Here is a 22,177-nt window from a genome sequence, read left to right as displayed (position 1 = left end):
CCAACGGGGGCCGTTCTGGCCCCCATGAACAATGAACATGTTCGTTAACGGGACATGTTCGTTACTGATCATCTGTTCGTGTTCGTCGGCAGCAACAAACCGCGAACAGCGTGTTCATTTTCCCCCCCGTTCATGCCCATGTCTAGTCCTTACCAACACTTCCAGATTGACTTCAAATCTGTTGCCATGCAAGGCATAGTGAAGGGTTTTCTCTGCTTCCCTCGCCTCAAACAGTATTGGTTCACAACCCAAGCAATTACTTGGAGTGCCAAACTGGGAGGGTGCTACATGGGAAGAGGCAACAGGAGTGGTTTACGCTTGTTGTTGCTTCCCAGCCTGCCTGGCTTCAACAAGTGTCCCCTCTTTGCTCCTGCCACTCAGAGTTCTTGGGAATGAATGAGTCTGGGGAAGCCTGTCATCTCCTGTGACATGATCTTACTGCTTATGGTAGCAAAACGAGTAGAGCAGTCCGAGGAACACAGAGAAATAAGTGGCACCATGCTCTGTTTTCCTACAGAAAACAGGACCCTCAAGATTAAAGTGACTCCAGTCTTTTACCTCTATGCCATCATTCTGCACTTCACTGCAGTACAGATGTTGGAGTATAAACCAGAAGGCCTGTATTTGTTGCTCTGCTCTTTCCCTAACTCTATTTATTTATTTATTATTTATTTATGTTATTTATATTCCACCTTTCTCACTGAGACTCAAGGCAGATTACATAGTGTGAGATTAGTACAATTAGTGGCAAGGACAAGGGCAGGCATTTCCATACAGTGTCAAGAATGTTTCCATAAACCATGTCATAGGCTAAATGACATTTATCTATGCTGAGAGTTTAAATGGTCAGTCCCTCTCTCCTCCATAAAGGGGAAAGAGGGACAATTCTCCATAAAGAGGGACAATTCTGGGCATGTCTCAGTCTCCTTTGCTTGCCTTCTGTGTCACTCCTTACAGCAAATGGCATAAAGAGGTACATTGCCTTTGAACAAGGAAGTTTCAGTAGCTAGTATGTGGAAACCTACAGTTATTGATGGCATCTTTAACCAAGTATAAAGAATATTTCTGTGTACCACTGAGAAAGTGCTGCCTAGCACATCCACTGACAATAAGGAAGTATGGAATGCAGCTCAGAGTATGCAGCTTTCACACACGAACACTTGAATACATAAAGCTGAGTCAGACCACAGGTGTATCAAGGTCAATACTGTCAAATCTGACTAGCAGAAGCTCACCAAGGGTCTAAAGTAAATATCTTTCACTTTACCTTCTATCCAATCCTTTTATCTATAGGTAACAGGAATTGAACCTGAGACTTTCTGCATGCAGTTCATGTGTTAGTGTCCTATGATAATCCTGCATTTTAGAGTCATCTGATAGGATGATGGCTCAACAGTTCAGAATTATGCAAAAATCCAGGTCAATTCTCTTATGTTGAGCTAATCAGTATTCTTATGGGTACATTCCTTTCCCATTTCCTAGCTGCAATTGCAAATATAAAGGGAACTTATACCCACAGAAGATAAAAAGTCTTATCCAGCAATAGGATAGTATTCTAAAGAAAACAATAAAATAATAATATTATGTCTGCCACAAACTCTGCAGTGAATTGTATATGTCACATATTTTATTAACCCCAAATGATGAGTCCTTCTTGGATTTGTCCTTCAAAATCCATAAGAAGCAATACAGAGAAATGTGTTTTGAAACATTTGCTGTATCAAAATTAGCAATTTCTCAGCAAACTTGACATGAGACACTTCCGTGCCACTTTTTAAATTGAGGAACAATAAGGTCAAAATGGCCCTCGTTCTAGTCACTTCCAAAGCCAGCCCTCCTATTCTTTACTCATTTTAGTTATGCAGATAATTTTGTTTTCCCAAGCAGATGAAGCTGCAGAATATTAATAGGAAAAATAAGACTATATCACCAAACATCCAGCAAATTATTTCATAGTGGTCCACCACTCTTTGGTTTATTGCCTGGATTTTATTTGCAATGAGCAAAGCAATTCATAACATTTAAGCAACAATAAAACCACTCCCACTGAAGGGGTTTTGTTTTTGGCATTAAGGGCCCTGAGTGTAACATTTGCAGATGTTCATGACCACCACATACAATTTCCTTAAAGTGCTACTGATACAATTAAAATGTACAAATGAATAAATACAGAATGGGAGAGGGGAAGCAATTTTTCCCCTATAGATAAAGGGTTAATTCACACTGAACTACAGTCACTAAGACCATGATCTAGCAAGTGGCATGGGATTCTTGGTTTTAGGAAAAGATCTGAACCTTTGCCGAAAGGCATTTGAGGCTTGTATATCTAGATCATAGTGTTTTTTTCAGGGGCAGGAGATGTTCCTCCTCTGGACAGTATGTATGTGCGTGTGCAGCTTTCACATGGTGCGATTTTATGTTTCACTGAGTGTGTGTATAAGACATAGGAGATAACAAATCAAATACTGGTTCAGGGAGAATGGTGTGGTTTTGGTTAGGGTACCAACCTCAAGGTGAGCCCCAAGTTCTCCTGGAATACAACTGATCTCCAGATTGTAGAGATCACTTCCTCTGAAGGAAATGGCAGCTTTGGACTCTATGGCACCACACAGCAGGAGCAGAGCTCCCTTCCCCAAACTCCATCCTCCTCAGGCACTGCCACCAAATCACCAGGAATTTTCCAATCAAATGCTGCCAGTATCAGCAACTCTAATGTAGGTTAATGACTTTTGACAAAGAATTCTCACTACAGATAAAATAGTTGAACTATTTCATGAAGACGTGGGGTATTGCTGGTCTCAGAGAAATATTCTTGCCAATATCAGTTTCTAAGTTATTATGTGTGTATATGTTTCATTAAGTGGGGGAAAATCTTAAACAATAAAACAAAATTCAAAAACTAAAAAAATGTATTTCAAGTATTTGAAAGACTAGACGAAAATATATTAACTATAGCTATGCAAAAGTATATAGCTATGTATAGCTATGCAAAGGTATGTATATGCAGCATTAAAGGTCGCATTTGTAAAATGGATGGTCTAAAAGAGAGCTAGAAAATAAGTACATTTACTGATCAGCATATTTTATCAGTTCATGTAGGTGGTACTAGGGCTCCCAGTCCATTGGTGGGGTCAGGGTATTTCCTGCTCAAAGCCTCTGCCCCCTACTACCATTCACTTGGCTGGTGGGGAGTGTGTGAAAGGTGATTGTACCTGCCAGGAGTGCGTGAAAGGTAATTGTACTTGGTAAGTGCCAGGTCCCCCCTTCCACCAGGAGGGTATAGGGACCTAGCAACCCTAGGTGGTATATGTCAAATTTCATATGTTGCCCATCTTTGCTACAAAACATAAAATATATTCATGCTCCAAACTGTATAGGGAAATTTCAAACACTGGTCAAGCCTACAATGGCACTGGGAAACAAGGCATTGGCTAACCTATATAATTCTGCATTGTATGTGTAGCCTTCCAAGGCCCAAATTTACTGAGCATTTTCTAAAGTAGATATTTGACAAAGTGCTATGTTATTAAAACATGATGGTAGTTCTGTTAATAGTCTAGGTAATGGGTCTGCTAATCATCCTGTGGTTAACATGCTGACCAAGTTACATTACTATCTTACATTCCCATCTCTAAATGCACTAACATTTAAAGGCTCCAATTCCCAACAACTGTATCTTGAATAGAATGCTTCCTCAGCTTAATACTTTCTATGCTGTATAAATGCAGCTCAGTAGAGAGAAAAAATCATTTTCATAAATGGTTTCAAGATGGAGGGTGGGGGTGTTGGTTTGAGTCAATAATGTAATCAAGTTTCTATGAACGTTCTATTAAACAGGAATACATCCAAGTAGAATATTAGGCTCATGCATTAACACCTCAAAGGGCAACTCTGCTTGCCTAGAAACACACTAGAAAACAACTGTATTTAACATACTGGATTTTACATATATACTAATAAATATTGGGTTAATTTATTATTAACTGAGCAGGCGCACATTTTAAAATATTTCTTTATCCTTTATGGCATAATTTAGTTAGCATCTCATGGTTTTATTCGAATGTAAGAAAAATATTTAATATATACACAGGTTTCAGGTTTTTAAAAACAATTTAGACAGTTTAAAAACAATTTGCTAACTGGCTATTATAATATTTATTTTCACTACGTAGAGTTTTCTTCAAAACCAATAAGCATATTTTAAAATAAAATTTAGAATTTGAAGGGGAAAAATGGCTAGATGCTAACTTCCCTGAGCCACGCAAACAGGCGGTTATCTGTCCGCTAATTTAAAAACCATCCCTAGACAAAAATGATACTGTCAGTTATCATCCAGTCTCTAATCTGCTCTTTCTGGGCAAAGTGATTGAGAGAGCGGTAGCTGACCAACTCTAATCTTGGAAAACGCTAGCACTTTAGACTAGAGATGGGCACAAACCGAAATATGAACCAAAGTTTGGCACGAACTGGGTTGGTTCATGGTTTGCAAACTGGTGGTTCATCAGAACCCATTTCTGACGAACCGCCACGAACTTTAGGCTGGTTCATTTGGTTCGTTTTTTGGTTCATCACTGCAGACAGCCTGGTGCTGATCTATCAGTTTCCTAGCAATAGGGGATGGGCTTTCTGCAGACCTTCTGCTGACCTGGAAGTAGCCTTCTGCTGACCCGGAAGTGGCATTTTCACGAACCAGACAAACTGGTTCGCGAACTGGGGAAGGTTCGTGAAACGTGAACCACGAACCACACAGTTCGTTTTTTCCTGGTTCGTGCCCATCTCTACTTTAGACCCTTTCTAGTCTGGATTCAGACCAGGTCATAGGACAGAGACAGCACTAGTAGCGTTAGTGGATGATCTCTGTCTGAATATAGACAAAGGCCATGTCTCCTTATTGCTCCTCCTGGATCTATCTGCAGCCTTTGACATAGTAAGCCATGCAATCCTGTTGAGGAGTTTAGAGACAAAAGTGGGTATCAAAGGATGTGCCTTGGACTGGTTAAAATTGTTTCTCATGGAATATATTCAAAGGGTTGCCGTCAGAGATCACCTATTTCCAGAATGGGCGCTATCTTGCGGGGTTCCTCAGGGCGCAATCTTATCTCCCATGCTATTCAACCTCTACGTAAACCCTTTAGAACTCACTCACAGCTAATGGAGTTGGATATCAACAATATGTAGATGACAACCAACTCTGTATTTTGCTATCCATATCCCCACAGAATGCAGTAGAAAGCTTGGATTGCTGCCTGACAGTTGTGGTGAAATGGCTGAAAATGAACACATTGAAACTGAACCCAGACAAGAGGGAAGTGATGCTTGTTGGGAAGGCAGAGATCTTGAAGGAAATTGTACTCCCCATTTTCAGTGGAGTTCATTTGACCCTTGTAGACTTGGTTAAAAGCCTTGGGGTTATATTGGGTCCAGCACTACTACTAGAAAAACAAGTTAAGGAAGCTGCAAAAAATGCTTTCTACAACCTCACTCTAGCTTGGAAGATGGCTTCTTACTTCAACATGGCTGACCTGGTCACCTGGATCCATGCTATGGTAACATCAAGACTTGACTATTGTAATGCACTATATGTAGGTATCCCATCTAAGTTAACTAGGAGACTCCAATTGGTGCAAAACGCATTACCGTTATCAGGAGTGAGCAGGGGCATGAACATCACCCTCATTCTGCATTGGCTACCTATCAGTTACCGTGCTCAGTTCAAGGTATTGGTTATCACATACAAAGCTCTTCATGGCCTTGGTCCAGCATGGGATCACCTCCCTCCCTATGTTCCTCCACAGCAACTTTGTTTATCTGAACAGGATCTTCTGCAGGTGCCACTCTGCATATGGGCGAAATCAATAGCAGCTCATACATGGGCTTTCTCTGTGGTGGCCCCTACCCTGTGGAATGGCCTACCTGAGGAGATCAGGAGAGCCTTCACTCTCCTAGTTTTCTGCAAACAATTCAAAACTGAATTATTCAAAAAGGACTTTGTGTCGAAGGGAGAGTGTCTCAGATGCTTTGTCAATGAGTTAGGGACCATAGACTTCACCACTATGTTGCCTTACATAATACCTGTCTTAAATACGTGCTCCTATGAGCTACCTGTGCTTCATGTTGTCTAATGTCAGTCCTAGAATTGATTATGTTCTGTTTCAGCTTCAACTCTGTATTGGATTCGTGCTAATACTATGTCTTTGTAAACTTGTGTTTATTTACCCTATGGCATTTTTAATGGAAATGTCCTTCATTTTGACAGTACTAATCTCACACTGTGTATTCCGCCTTGAGTCTCAGAGAGAATGGTGGACTATAAATGACATTAGTAACAATAACAACAATAATTAATGTTTTTACTTTATCTAGTACTATAAACTTTGTGTCTGCAGGTATACAGTTCAGAAAGGTACTAAACCAAGCTCCTTCCTTCAAACATTGATATCAGCGGCCACAGAACAGCAAATATTGCTCAACCATGCCCAGCAGAAACGTGTTATAGTGAAGCCTCAACTACACCACCTTCCCCTAGTGTTTATTTTAAATGACTTTTTAAAAGCAAATGAAGCCTCTGGGATTATATGATCGAGGAGCAGAACACTGTGGGAAAGAAAGGAAACTTTGACACTTGCATCCCCTACTGTTTTTCTCCATTGGAAAAAACTCCCCCTGAACTGCTTTTACCTTGCTGGAGAACAAAAACAGGCACCCATAAGTTTTCTCTAGCAAGAATGACACCATATTGAGAAACTTCCCTGGGTTTCTTTTCATGTTGTCTCACCATGTAAGATGTGGCAGGCCTTTGTGCTGGTATGTCACTTCCAGGTAGGGTTCCCAGCCTCTGCCCTGCCCCTCCCCATCGCCTCTTACCTGACTGTTGGCGGCACGGAGGAGTGCAGGGATTGGGTCTGGAAGCTCTGGAGCACACCTTCATTGTCGTGCTGGGAATGATGTCATTCCTGGTGCGACAACGAAGGCTTCAGAGTGTGCATGCATGTTATTCCCGTGCACACCCCTCTATGACCCTACCTTACCTTGGTTTGGATCCCAGGGGACCTGGCAACTCTACTTCCAGTTACAACCTGGAAGTGACAATGCGTAGTTCCAGGAACCACTATAGAGTTTCCAGTGATTGCTAGAGCTACCCATTGTCACTTCTGGAATGTACCTGGAAGTGACATACTGTCATAAGCAGTGTCAAACACCTCCCCCATGTTCACACCCTCAACCCTCCTGCTGGTTGCCAGGCTCAGTCTGGTTATTCTATTTAGTGTACCTGTGAATGGATTTTAGCTTTTTATCAGGTTGTAACCACTTTACAGTATTTTACAGACTGTATTGCTGCTTACACCCGTAAAAATGCATAACAAAGCAATTCAGATTTTATCCAGATGTGAAAAGGGCTTTGACATTATAGGACAGGAAACAGTAATTTTGATGCTGGCAGCCAACCCTTACCACAACGACATGATCCCAGTTCCTGCTGTACCAACTCCAGTTTTGTTTGGCACTGGAAACACCTGCGTCTGCTCTTCTGTTTGGAACGGCTGATTTCTTCAGATCTATCATGACTGTCCTCCAGTAAACGTGGCCGCTTCTCAGGTGAAGCCTCACTCTCTGACTGTGAATCTGTTGTATTGAGAAAAATATTTGGAATATAATGTTAGCCTTTTTTCCACTGAGGCCTGTTACTCCAGTCATGAAATTAATGGTGTGCAACTTGCATGCAGACTCTCTTGCAAACAGCACGTTGCTTCTTACTCCCTTGTACACATATGCGTTCTTTTATAACTAAAACAGGAATCAGATAAGGGAGCCATTAGCTTGGTTCTCTATCAGATTCTCTTCTTGTTCATAAAATAAATTGGGTAACTCTTGGTTATTGTTCTGATTTTGCACTGGCAAACGGAGAGACCACTATTCTAGACAATTGCAACCTTTGGTTTTCATCTCATTTATCTTCTCCTGCCCATCTTCAGTCCTCCACTCCTATGCAAAAAATGCAAAACAACTGAACACAAATTTGGCCTATTTCCTGACTAAGCAGGAGAGATATTTTGAGGGCACAGTTTGCTAGCTATAGCTCCAATAACGAAAGGCAGTCCATGAAAGCACCATACTGTGTCCCCCTCTCTCTACAAAGATAACTATCTAAATGTAAATGATTATACACAGGCAAGATAAACGAAACTGCAACATGTACATGCTTGCTGCCGATTCAGAATCCTCTGAGGATGAAGATAGTCATGGCACTACATATTTTAATAACCTTATTTGCACTTTTTTCCTCTCAACGGAAAATGTTATTGTTCAGGAAAGGAGAGACAGGAAAATATTTCTTTATGAAACTTAAATTGAAAGGTGCTTTGGGTAAGCCACTTATAAGAAAAGAGCTTCCACCACACGTTATGCTTGTACATTCAGAATACTACAGTGAGTATAAGCACTCTCAAACAGATTACATGAGCATATTCTTCCAGCGGTGGCCAAGTGGTTAGAATTCTCAGCTGGAATCATCAAGGTGGGGGGTGGGGTGGGGTAAGCAAGAAGATAATATTTCGCTTCTGCAAATATGGAAGGACATGGGCAACTTAAAGCATTTCACAGGGCTGGCAGAGCTTTGTACCTTCTCTGTATAGGAGCACACCCTAGGAAAGTTTTAGATCAGGATAAGATATTCTGGATTTATTCTGCAAACAATTCTCAAAACGCTATGTACATAAAATGTTCTCAACTCTACCTAAAGCATATGCAGACAAACGAAGTTGCAATTAAAAATAGCTTCCAGAGACTTGGAAAGTTGCTAACATTACATTGATAGTCAAAGAAGGGAAAGATTTGACACGAGCATAAAATTATAGACCTATATCACTGTTGAATATCAACTACAAACTATTTACCACAATATTAGCATAAAGACTTAAGTCTGAAGATGCCAGTCACAGCTGCTGGCAAAATGTCAGGAATTACAATGCCAAGGCCACGGCTATACAGCCCGGAAAATCCACAACAACCAGACTTAAGTATGTTCTCCAAGACTTTACTCATGAAGATCAAAGTGGTTTTTTGCCCAAAAGACAGTTGAAAGACAATGTTAGAACTGTACTGGATATAGTGGAATACTTAGATAAACACAATGAAAAACAAGCAGCTCTAATTTTCTTGGATGTGAAGAAGACCTTTGACAATCTGAAACGGATTTTCTTGTTCCAAGTTTTAGAAAAGATGAATTCTGGGGAGAATTTTATAAAACGGGTGAAATCAATTTACACTTCACAGACTATTAAAATTATTAAAATTATTAAAATTATTGTTAATGGAGAATTAACTAAACCATGTGAGATACAAAAAGGAACATGAGAAGGATGTCCATTGTCACCGCTTCTTTTTATTTTGGTGTTGGAGGTTTTGAATAGAGACATCAGACAGGAAGAAAGGATTAGAAACGTAAAAATTAAAAAAGTCATATAAACTAAGAGGCTTTGTAGATGATTTAGTTTTAATCTTGGAAGATCCACTAGAGGGAATTGAAACATTGATGGAGAAGTTGATAGAATTTGGTACTCTGGCAGGTTTCAAAATAAACAAACAGAAAACAAAAATGTTAACGAAAATGGATACCAAAAGCCAGGAAGAACTTATGAGAATAACAGGTTTCAAGGTTGAAATAAAAAAGGTAAAATATTTAGGCATTATGCTGATGAGGATGAGTTGTATGCTATTTCAAAATAACTGTGTTAAGACATGGAAAGAAATTAAAAAGGATATGTTAAGATGGGATAAATTACAGCTGTCCTTGTTGGGGAGAATATCACTTATTAAGATGAATGTTTTACCTAGGAGGCGAGTTCTGTTCCAGCCAATACCTGTGTTAACTTCAGATGTACCATTTAAACAGTGGCAAAAGGATATATCAAATTTGTATGGCAAGGGAAAAAAACAAGAGTTAAATACAAAATTTTACAAGATGCAAAGGAAAGAGGCGGCATAGGTCTACCGGGCTTGAAGTTGCACTTTGCTTCCTCATGTCTAATGTAGATGAAGGAATGGATGCTTCTGAGAAATGATAGGCTCTTGACTTTGGAAGGTCATGCCCTGAGATTCGGATGGCATGCTTATTTGTGGTATAATAAAGGTCAACATAGACTTTAAAAATCACTATTAGGAGAGCCATCTTAAGAATTTGGAATAAATATAAACTGAGACTATCACAGAAGACAGCTTTGTATTTCAACACAGGAAGCTTTTTATAGAGGTGAAATGACAACTAAACTGAGATGGTTGATGTATGGAGATTAGAATTCTCACAAGAAAAGTGTAAACTGAAGACAAGGGAAGATCTAATAGCTAAAGGGTATAAATGTCAATGGTTCTTCTATGCACAATTGCTGGAAAGGCTTAAGTCAGATAAAAAATTATGGGGCTTTGACTACAATAAGACAGAATTTGCAAAAGAGCTTTGTACAAATGATGGACACATTATTTCCAAAATGTACAAACTAGGGGTGTGCGCTTCGGGTTTCTGATGTGGGTTTGAATACTGAATATTCCAAAAGGTAGCCTACTTAAGTGCTAACACTTCAGACAAAACAATTTTCCTACACAGACATAATTTCTGTATGGAAATGCTCTCATGTGTTATAACATGTTCATTTTTATGTCCATCTTTAGAGGAGAAATGTTGTTCAATTGATAAAAAGAAAAGCCATGCCCGGAACATGGATTTTTAGCTTGTCTTCTACAAATATATTGATAATAGGCATCTTAGGACTCTTCACTTGAACACATCATAAGCATGTTGAGGTAGATGTGAAGGTCTTAACAAGAAATAAAAAACCAGGATGGAAAACGTCTTTGATATCTCCGGTTCTCCTTTGCTAGCACATAACATGCAGCAGCTGATAATAAAACATAATACACAGATGTTAAAACAGTTTTGCAGCTACTAATGATTATTATAACCCCCCAGCTTCTTTTCATATTAGGGTTTAATGCATTTTCATTAAGGTAGGTGGGAACTGTCTACAATGAAGCACTGTGAAATGTTTCCTAAGTGCTTGCTGAAGATATCATAATTTCTTTATTTCACATTAAATAAAAATAAGAGCAGTCAGGGTGCATAGTGCATTTGTCAACCATTATGATGCACAGAACTTTAAGAGGGAGGAAAAGAGAGACAGCAATAAAATATTTCCTTTTTTCTAACCAGGGGAGATAAAACTCAACATTTTCTTGTTAGTCATGGTATCAAGTATCCTCCAAATTGCAGTGCCATGGCCTCAAAGTATTGGAGAATATGGTTACAAAGTACCCTGAAATGTTACATACTAGAATAAGCGATTTTGTGTTGCAACCATGGTTATTTTGCAATTTTTTTATATCTCAATCCATGGAAGTCAATGAAAAGTATGGCTGGGATCTCCATATTTCATCCAGAGAGTAAACTGATCTATCTTTCCCAAGAGATGTGGCAATATAGAAAAGATAATACAATTGATACCAGAAATAGGCAGCAAAAGCGAGACAATAAAATTCCATCAGCATCCATCAAGGTATTCTGGTACATTATCTCCAAGCCTCTATTAGCCTTTGCTGTGTCATTGCAAGTCTTGGACACTTTATCCTGTTTATAATTGCTGATGAGCAGTAATAAGGCCTCTATGCCTCAGTTCCTGTACGTTCCACTTCACTGCCCACTTATTAGGTAATAACTTTTATTTACAGCCTTGCTTGATGTGCTGTTCTATTAGTATAGCTGAGAACTGAGCAAGGTAAAAAACGTGTCATTAATGGGTGCTGTCACTGCCAGGACTGATGACGTACAGGGTAACTTTGTGGGTGTTCTATCATCAGTGAGAAGGCCCTAAGATGGCTGGATTCGTAACACAGTGACCTCTACCAGTTAAACACTAAAGAGCACCTTAAAGGTCAACTGAAACAACAAAACCATTTCAAAGTTTTTTAAAGAAATAATAAAAGCTTAACCTTTTTATATTGTTAGCACAGACACTTTACCTCTGCAGAGCAATAGAATATCTAATTAATGGCAGGACCAGAGCTTGTTATCCTTGAAAAAAATGACACGAATGAGGAAATTTATTACATAGCCAAGATCTAATTGTTGGATTTGGTACTTCTACCATACTTATTTTCTTGCACGTCCAGGTAAATTATCATCTTTAGAAGCATTAAAAACTCACAGCTGCAGCATGTTGCCCCCCCCCCCCCCATTTAGCAAAGCACAACCAGCAGTCAGCCAATTAGCCTTGGTTGCTATGGTGGAACTATATCATACACATTTAGAAAAATCATGTTGGACATATATGAACTGATGTAACTGGTTTATAGAGACTGGTCCATATAACTCAGTTTTGTCTCATCTGACTGTAAGCAGTTCTTCAAAGTATTAAGCAGAGAAAGATTCCTTGCAACACTGACTTCCTGAGATCCTTTAATTGGTATTTAACCAAGAACTGATGTTAGGACCTTCTCCAAGAAAAGCATACGGACAAGCTTGTCATCTGGTGGAACTGTTGATCTTGCAAGAAGTAGCTGCAAATAAGGTACTATTCTAGCTGCAAAGGAAAAAATTGCAAGCACACATATTTTAGTACTACACAACCACCTTTTTTTGTGAGAACAAAAGCAGTTTGGGAAAGGGTTTAAGGTAAATGTGCAACTGGAATTTGACAAGGAAAAAGCAGTCTGGTGGCTGAGAGCTGAACTGGAACACTAATGGGCAAGAAGAGTTGTGCTCCTCCCTCTCCTTTCTGAACAAAAAGCCTACTTTTCTTTATACAAACTAATCTCTGGAATACCATTACACACTTTAGCAGGTAATGCATAATTTGTCATCAAGAGTACCTCAAGAAACCCCTTCAAGTATTGATATTGCCTTATAACAAAAGCATCTCTATATAAATGGAGAAACTTGTTCCTATGGCGCTGGTGGAGTACATGACAACATAAGCTAGAGACCTAACACCAACAAAAATACAATAACTTTTGAGGGAGGGCTAATATGGATAAGGGAAATCCATTTAATTCTTTATAATGATCAAGTTCTAAAAAATGAAACAGAAATGAAGGATAGCAATAAAAAATTCAGAAACATCTTTTAATATTTGAAACACTTGCTAGCTTTGAAAGAAAGAACAGCAACGACACAAGATCACTCAAATATACTGAATAACAAATGGATTTGATGCAGCAAAAAGGAAACAAGCCCTCGAAGCTGCCTTATACTCAGTCAGGCCATTGATCCATCAAGGTTAGTATTGTCTACTCAGACTGGCCACAGCTCTCCTGAGTCTCAGGCAGAGGTCTTTCACTAATTCTTTTAATTGGCAATGCCAGGGAATTAACCAAGCACCTTCTGTGTACAAAGCAGATAGCCCATCCCTTTAATAAGCGATTTACCCTTTCATGTAGCACTGACTAAAAGACAACACTCAGAGCTTTTAAAATCTTCTCATCATAAAAGGATGTACTGCCATGCAACTAGCCATCAACTACCATCAGCTAAGCTCTTTCTCTGAGCAAAAACTGCTCTTGATGGCTCCTCTTTAGTACCCTGGAAGAGTGAAAAATACCAGCAATCTTGGAAGGAAATCCTCCTATGAAATCCTTTTCCAGTGCATTTTCCAACTAAATCAAGTCTGAGCAGTACTCATAAGTATTATAACATCTTCAGTTGTTCCCACTTAGTTTCCTGGCACAATTCAAAGTTCTGTTAGTCACTCAGGATGTTTTTGAACTATAAAATCTTAAACCATTTGGAATGAGGGGATCTCTAACACTTTGCCTTCTCCCCTATGGAACAGCCCATTCTCCACAATCAGGTTCAGAGGCCATGCTCCAAGTGACCTGATTAGAAGATCAGGTAGATTGCAACGAAAGACAGGATCTTTAATGTTGTGGCACTCCAGTCATATAATGCATCCATATAGACAATGACATTGTTCCAACTTTAGCCTTTGATTGCAAAACATCCCCCATGTTTGATTTTATTCTCATTGCTATGTTTGTCAGCTGTTTTAGCTGATTTTAATGATTTCTTGTTCTCGTTTTTATATTATATTGAATTTTATTTGGATTACTTGTTAGCTATTCAGGATGTTTTTATGATAAGGGAAGAATTAAATGTTTTGAACAAATACATCCTGCAGTCTTGTGAACAGAGAACCCACGCGTTAATCTGTTAGTTTCATTTTTTGATGCAGTTACAATTGCAGCATATTTCTTTGCAACTCAAAGACTCAATTGTGTTATGAGCCTGAGCTTTAAGATACCTCTCTAGACTGCATTAATATTAAAAAAAGAAAAATTGCTATGAATTAGTTTTAGGGTCTATTTTGTACTTGGGAAGAGACGAAAGATTCTGATAATGTTAATTCCTACTTAATAGGGCAGATTTTACTTTGTTTATGTATAGAGCCAGTGAAAACCCCACTTCAAATGAGGCTACTCAGATAGTTTTGAGAGTTCTTGATCATTTCTACATTCTGCATATCCAACTGCATAACCATATTCAGAGTCACAACACACCAAGGCTTGTTCTTAATTATCAAACTTATTTTAAATACTGGTCTCTCCTACTATGCATAGCTCACTACTATACATAAGCCCCCTCTGGCACTTCTATCTTTCACCCCACTACAGCTGACAGCCTGACCCTGGTACAGTAGGTACTACTAGATCATAGTACATAGCCCTATATCCATTTTGAGGATCTCCTGAAGAATTATATTCACAATTTTAAAAATATTTTTATTGCGTAAGTAGAACTCTTCAGGAAAGCACATTTTGGGGGTATAATTGTTCAATGCTGTAATATTTTGAAGAGAATAAATGTTTTATTATTTATTAAAGATATATAATTTATGGATAATTGTTTTAATATAATATACAATGTGTTTCACTTCAATAAGGAAGCAGTTAATTATCTTATTAATAGAGATTATATAAGAGAATCAATTAATTGTAATTTATGTAATTTTTACTCAAATGGGAGGGCTGTATTGTAGGGATGTGGTCTCAGATGCTTTGCTAATGAGTTAGGCACTGTAGACTTCACCACTATGTTGCCTTACATATTATCTGTTGCTTTAAATACGTACTCCTATGTACCACCTGTGCTCCATGTTGTCTAATGTCAGTCCTAGAATTGATTGTGTTCTGTTTCAGTATTTTTTCTACTCCGTATTGGATTCTTGCTAATACTATGTCTTTTAAACTTGTATCTATTTACCCTATGGCATTGTTTATAGAAATGTCCTTGATATAGTATTGAAATGTACTTGATATTGATTGTATTAATCTCATACTGTGTAATCCGCCTTGAGTCTCAGTGAGAAAGGTGGACTATAAATGACATAAATAAAAAGAAAAAGAAAAATTTACCTGAATCACAAGATCTTTTGGTTGGTGTGGTTAAGGAGACATGAGCTGTATCTGTGCATGGCCCACCTAGAAACAGAAAACGGAGTTAGTTTTAAGAAATTACTTTTTCAGGAGGGAAACAGCTGGATATTAGGAAAAACTTCTCCATGTTAAGAATCTAGCAGTGGAATCGGCTGCCTAGGGACGTGGAAGGTTCCCTCTCATTAGCAGTCTTCAAGGAGTGGCTGGACAAATACTTGTTGAGGATGCTTTAGGCTGTTCCTGCACTGGAAATCAGGTTGGGCTAGATGGTCTGTAAGGCCCCTTCCAACTCTATGATTCTCTGAAACAGAGATTAATTCAAAGATGCATAGATAATGAAAACTTGCATTACCCACATACAAATTTAATGGATGAGCCAGATCAAAGGAAATGCAACATATTTTTCTATTTTTCCCTCATGTCTTACTTTCTAATTCATCTTTATGTTTGCTATGTATCCAGGGCCGGTGCCAGGGTTTCTGACACCTGAGGCAAGATACCTACTTGCGCCCCTCCCCCACTAACCAATTATAAAAAACAGAAGAAATGTAGGAAAAATGAAAATTGCAAAACTTAAAACTTTTTACATTTTTAATTTAATTTTTTCTTAATTTAAATTTAAATTTTTAAATAAGTGTGAGAATAAATAACAATAAATCTTTTGTTTTTCTTTCTTAAACAGGAAACAGATAACAAATCACAAATAACTTTGAATAAATCTGTGAACTGTAATGTCAAAATTATGTCTGTTGCATGTTTTCATTTCAGGCACGTCAAAATCTTACTTTGCGTGCCTTTTCTCTTGCAAGGTTTTCACAGGGCATGCAAGGTTCTCTCTTCCTCATTTTACATTTTTATCCTCCCAACAACAACCCTGTGAGGAAGGTGAGGCCAAGTGAGAAAGGTTGAATATGAACTGACAGTAGTCTGTCCAAACTTTGATCTCCTGGACAGTGGCAGGAGTTTGCAGATGCATAAATGGCACAAGGAACAGAATGGTTTGGCAGAGACAGCACTAATTTATACTCTGCTACTGCCTCCTGGCTGTTGGCAACCAAAGCTTTAGGAAAGTCCAGATTTTAAAAGGTCTGCCTGTCTCTCCTTTGAGCAAACTGGGGGAGCAGCATCTTGTCACCTACCATGTCTTAAACACCATAAATAAAGAAGGTTGTCCAAACACAACACAGACATGGAAACCCTGTATTAAACATGCACACCCCTTCCAATTGCATGCTTTTTTTTCCTGGCAGGATGAAAATGGGGATGTCAGGAGATTAGGAGGAGGAGGATGTCAGCAACCTGTGTGTGCATTCTCATAAAACTATTTTTGGAAATTTACTTTGCCTGGATTCTTCTTTTGCTGTGAATCACCAAGAGAGCTTCTATCCAGGTTGACATTAAGGTGTCATTCTAAGGTGAAATTTTGTTTTTTAGCACATTCATCCTTTTGTACAGCAGGAATGCAAGGGAAAATATGAAGGATGGAAATCCCATACACCTTGCATTGTTCCACCTGTACACTGAATGTGAATGGGAGTTTCCAGAAATGCTTTACAAGCTGTTCATTACATCAGGAGCAGAATCATTCTGCTAGTTCAACCCTGGGCTGCAACACAGACAGATAATAAACTTTCCAAATGTGTGCACACTGTGCTGTGCCTGATCCCCCGCCAGGCCCCACAATGCAGGCAGGTCCCGTCTCTTGCAGAAATTGCAGACTTTCCCTGCCCAACCTCTGCGCTTCGTGCTGCTAATCAGCCCAAGAGGCCAGCACGCGCTTCTGCTTGGAGTGGGGGCAGGGCTGCGGCTGCGCCCCAGAGCTTCTGCCAGCCTGCGCAGCGCGCGCACCAGGACGCTCACAATGAGAGCGGGGCAGGGTGGAGCGGGGCTCCGGTGTGTACACAAACACCACATGGAGAGCCAGGGAGGGGATTGGCTGCCAGCCGGGGAGAACTGAGAGGCACAAGAGGCATGAAGCGTCACTGGCTGCTGCTCTAGCGCTGGGTCAGGCTGAGGTGTTGTTGGAGGAGGGGCTGGGGCCAGGCAACGGCGCCTCCTTCGGAAAGAAGCGCTCGCGGCCATCGCCTACCCCGCCTCTATTATAACGCCGGCAGTGTATGTATCTATGGAACCATAAACTTAAGAAATTGAACCTAAAAAGACTTTTGACTTGTTTTCCTCAGGCCAGTGTGAAACTGCTTTTGAAGGGAGTTTCACCAGAATTCTGGGACATAAGGGTTTTGTGGGGGAAGGGGAGGAAGCAGGTTTCTACTGTACTACAACAAACTCCTTGGCTAACTCTAAACAATTCTTTGGATTCCAACTCTTACAATGAGGTCATCAGTAAGAAAGTTTAATTCTGCTACTATTAAAAAGTTAACCTAAAGAGTGTGCAAGGTGACAGAAAAGATGGACTGTTCAAGTGGCACTTATAAGAAATTATATAATCTTTTATATGCTGTTTAAAGACAACGTGATATGAAAAGAAAAAAACTGCAATGTTCTAGCCATCGGTAATTGGCTTCTAGATTTCTCAGCAGCCCTCAAAATACATCATCTTAAAACAATTCTCAAGAGACCTTGTTAAGACCAACAACCCAATAATTGTTTGCAATATTACAGTAATTGTTTGCTGAATTACAGTAATACACACAACCCTATGCACTTAAGGTGAAATAAATTGACAGCAAATGTAAATGGCAATTATATCATTTTGCAACTATGATAACTGATTGTAACCTTATTGCATAAAATTACAAAATTTCAGCAATAGGTGGATATCTAAGCATCAATAACTGAACACAAAAGAGTTCTGCAAAACTTTGCTTCTAGATGTACGGAAAGGCTGTTAGCTCTGCAGTTATTAATTATCCAATACGCTTGCATCCAAAAATTAGCCTTGCTAGCAAAGCATACTACATAAATGCAAGTCACGAACTTGCATGTTCAAATTTGACTTCAGTTAAATTTGGCCTTACGGCCAAAATCGTACAGGACAACCTCCACAGATCTCTCTCCATTGGTTCATAAAAAGTTAGTTGCTTGAGTTGGTGTGATTCAGATTGGGGACAAAAGGAAAGAAAGGGTGGATTTAACCTCAAAATGCCAATTGGTTTTGCTAACTGGAACCAGGCTCTCTGCTGTATTAGTAATTTTAAAGAAAAAAAAAGATGTTCTCCTATAAACTGTCCTTCCTCGAATCTTATCTTCCAATTCCAGAAGTTTATAATTCAGCTAATTTATCATTTTTGTTTATTACCATATCATTTCTAGTAAAATTGGAGTCTGAAATTTCAAGTTTTGATTTCAACTGTTTCCGGTTGATCATTAAATTCTCAAAAATTTTAAAGAATTTCTTCAGTTTTCTTTTCATTAAGAGCTAAATGTTTATCAATGGCATCTACCTTTCTTTCAATGACTTACATTATTCTTTCTTCAAATTTTTAAAATTCAAAAAGGAAAGATTGAGAAGGCTAATTTGTTTCAGATGTCTCCTGATTATTTTTCTTCTTATACATCTCTAATTTACTATCTGAGCTCTAGCCAGTTACAAAGTAGAAATAATCAACTAACAGTTACTTAAAATAAAGCTACCTAATTAATTGTTCCTTCCAGCATTAGAACAAAAACAAAACTACTACTTCAGAAACAGCACTGTCAAGCTGAATAAAGCTTATTAAAAAACAGCCAAGTTTAAACTACATAGGCTTAACAATCTTTTAAAACAGACTAGACCTACGTAAAACTTTAACAAGCTTTTAAAGTAAACTAGACCTGATAACTATGCATTGTATTTATTTATTTATTTATTTATTTATTTATTTATTTATTTATTTATTTATTTATTTATTTATTTATTTATTTATTACATTTCCAGACCGCCCTCCCTGTCGGACGGGCTCAAGGCGGTGTAACAACATACAATTTATAACATACAGTTTAAAACAATAAAAACATTGTAAATAAACATTTAAAACATTATTCCATGTGCAATAAAATTTCTGAAATGGTGTGTATAAATATTAAAATCCAGCATTTTAGGTGCAGGACCTGGCTCTTACATAATGACCTGTGTCACACTTTAGGAGCTCCTGCATGGGTGGTGGACGGTCTTCAGTGTTTTGGCTGGCAAGAGGACAGCCTAGCCCCCACCAAATGCCTGGCGGAACATCTCCATCTTGCAGGCCCGGCGGAAAGATAACAAATCTTTCAGGTAATCACTCCATTCGCAAAAGAGGAGAACTCTATATCCAAATATACCAACATCAAGCTAATATCAAATACAAACAACAAATAACAGGAACACTTATACAGATAAGAGGGAAGAGTTAACTTTTTAAATCTACAAACTCAAAAGAGGTAATATAAGAGATTTTGGCAGCATATAGTGTCTCCTGGTCCTTACTGGAGGACCATACCCTTCTGGAGCTGTCCTTGTGGTGTGTGCAGGAAAGATATTGGGGAGGATCCCAGAAGGAACTCCCTGCTGCTTGCTTGCCTGGCTGTTTGCTCTGTCTGTCTGGGTGAGCAAAAAGAAAAAAGTCTCTATTCACGTGGTTACAGAAGAGGAGCCATGTTATTCCAGGCTCCTCTTAGTCAGCTCTGCTGATGTCCAAAATGCTAACTCTTCCTCATCTGCTTTCCATGGGCTGCTGCAAGAAAAATACAGGGGAACTAGTAAAAGAGCCCATTATGAGAAGAAATACAAGAGGCTCTAGCAGTGGGGCCTTGGAAGGGCTGTGCTGGCATGGCCCTCCCAAGGCCCCGTAGCAGCCACGGACATGCCTACTCCCCTGGCGCAGCCTTCCCGCCACCTCTGCAGTGGTGGTGGATCTGTGCTTCCTGCTGCCTCCACGCCCCCTCAGAGGCCTGCTGCAGGCAGCACAGAGGCCTGGCATGAACCTCCCAAGCCCCTGCAGCAACTGTGGGCAGCCCCACCCCCCAGCACAGCATGGAGGCCTGGCGTGGACCTCCCAAAGCCCCAGAGTGGCCATGGAGAGCCCCACCCTGAGCACGGCCTTCCTGCCACTTCCATGGTGGCTGTAGGACTGCACTGCACCTTCCCGCTGCCTCCGCAGCCTCTCAGAGGCCTACTGCAGGCAGCACGGAGGCCTGGCATGGACCTCCCAAGGCCCCACAGCGGCCCACTAGGTTGCACTGCTGGCTCACTTTTTATCCTGGCACAGGCGCACCCACAGGCCCTTCAGTGCGCCTGCACAGGGATAAAAAGTTAGTTGTCGCCAATATGGCTCAGCTTTTATATATGATACCCCTGAAGGCGCTCCCCACCACTCGCTTTCCTAGTTGCTGTTCAGTCTGTCTGGGTGAGCAAAAAGAAAACAGATAACAGTTCCTCTTTGTATTTCTCCCCCATTTGCACGTGGGGGGTGGGGGTGGTTCGTTGGGAAGGGCCTTCTGGTCACAGAAGGAGAGCTGCATTAGTTCAGGGTCCTTTTATTCAGCTCTGCTGGTGTTGGACACCTCTTCTTCCCTTAGATAACTTGGATAATAGGAGTAGGAGGTCCTCAATTAAATTTAGGGGAGCTGTAGAGGGAGAGAAAGGAGTCAATTTGATCATTTAAAGAGCATGGAAACCTTTGGTTTTGGAGTAAAATTCTTAGACTGGGCAAGAATTTTATACTCTTACTCATATGTAAGGCTAAACATAAATAATGTATTACCAGGTCCCAATTCAGAGAGGAATTAAACAGGGTTGTCCATTTTCTGCTCTTTTAAAAATATTTTGATTGAATCTTTTGTTTCTGCAAATATTTTCAGAAAAAATTAAGGGACTAGAAATTGGTTTGTTTCATTATGAAAGAAATGTATATGCTGATGATATTCTATTTTCAACTAATGTAAAAGAGCCCCCTACAGAACTAAAAAAAATAATAGATTCATATTCTGATGTTTCTAGTAATAAAGTAAATATAGGAAAAACTAAGGCACTGTTAACACATTTAAATAGAAGTGGCAGCTGCCAGACTCACTGTGTGGATGGTTTGCAGCCACAAGCATGGAGGAAGGACAGAGCATGGCGGTTGCCATGTTTGAGGCTCTCCCAGCATCCTTTGGGGTGAGCCAGCAGCCAATTAGTTCGTAATCCTGGCCACCCAATCAGAAGTGGCCAGGATTGAACTGCAGGGGGCAGAGCTTGACACTGGACCTCAGGGAAGCATTTTCCACTCTGGTCTGGTGGTTTTATATTTAAACAGCTGCCACCCCGTGCCTCCTCACTCTGCTCCTGGCTGCGAAGTCCCACCCTCTGCTCCCCATCTTGTTTTATTTTGCTTCTTTTGTCACAACTTTATCTGGTGGTTGGCCATTGGATCGGATCGCTTTTGGGGGAGCCAGGGCCTGTGTGCCCGGGCTCCCCATTAAGGGGATTCCCATAAGGAATCTTGGGAGTGAGTGATGGAGGTACATGCCCAGCTCGGGGGCTGCTGGGGCACATTCACTCCCAGGTGGAAGGGGAATCACATAGAGGTGTACACCCACGTGATCTCTCCCCTTAATGCAACTCCTTGGTTCCCCCCTCAGCTGTGGTCTGAGGGGGAGGGGTCATCAACTGGCAGGTGGGTCAGTCGATGTTTTGGGATCCAATCCACATGCACTGCCAATGCTCCAGTCCTTACATGCTGTTTTAAATAAAGTTGTGGCCAATTGTTCACTCCAGTCAAGTGTGTGGGTTTGAGTTTGTTGCCTAGCCTCCTCCTTCCTCGCCCTCAGCATAGGCTGCAAGTGAGTTACCTCAGAACTG

The 22,177-nt window shown here is 40.0% G+C and overlaps 1 protein-coding gene across 2 annotated transcripts in view; it reads right to left on the bottom strand.

Annotated features, from left to right (window-relative positions):
* The window catches only part of ZFAND3 (zinc finger AN1-type containing 3), a 291,436-nt gene that overhangs the window by 42,459 nt on the left and 226,800 nt on the right, over positions 1–22,177 (bottom strand). For both annotated transcript variants that reach the window (XM_054978108.1, XM_054978100.1), the window contains 2 exons: positions 15,397–15,462; positions 7,453–7,623 (listed from right to left, as the gene is read on the bottom strand). In XM_054978108.1, the coding sequence (XP_054834083.1) occupies positions 7,453–7,623; positions 15,397–15,462 (237 nt within the window). The remainder of the gene's footprint in view (positions 1–7,452; positions 7,624–15,396; positions 15,463–22,177) is intronic.

Source organism: Eublepharis macularius, chromosome 1 (genome assembly GCF_028583425.1).
Source record: "Eublepharis macularius isolate TG4126 chromosome 1, MPM_Emac_v1.0, whole genome shotgun sequence".
Taxonomy (NCBI): Eukaryota; Metazoa; Chordata; class Lepidosauria; order Squamata; family Eublepharidae; genus Eublepharis; species Eublepharis macularius.
Note: the sequence above shows the minus strand (reverse complement) of the source record. Positions and strands in the feature narration are given on the sequence as shown.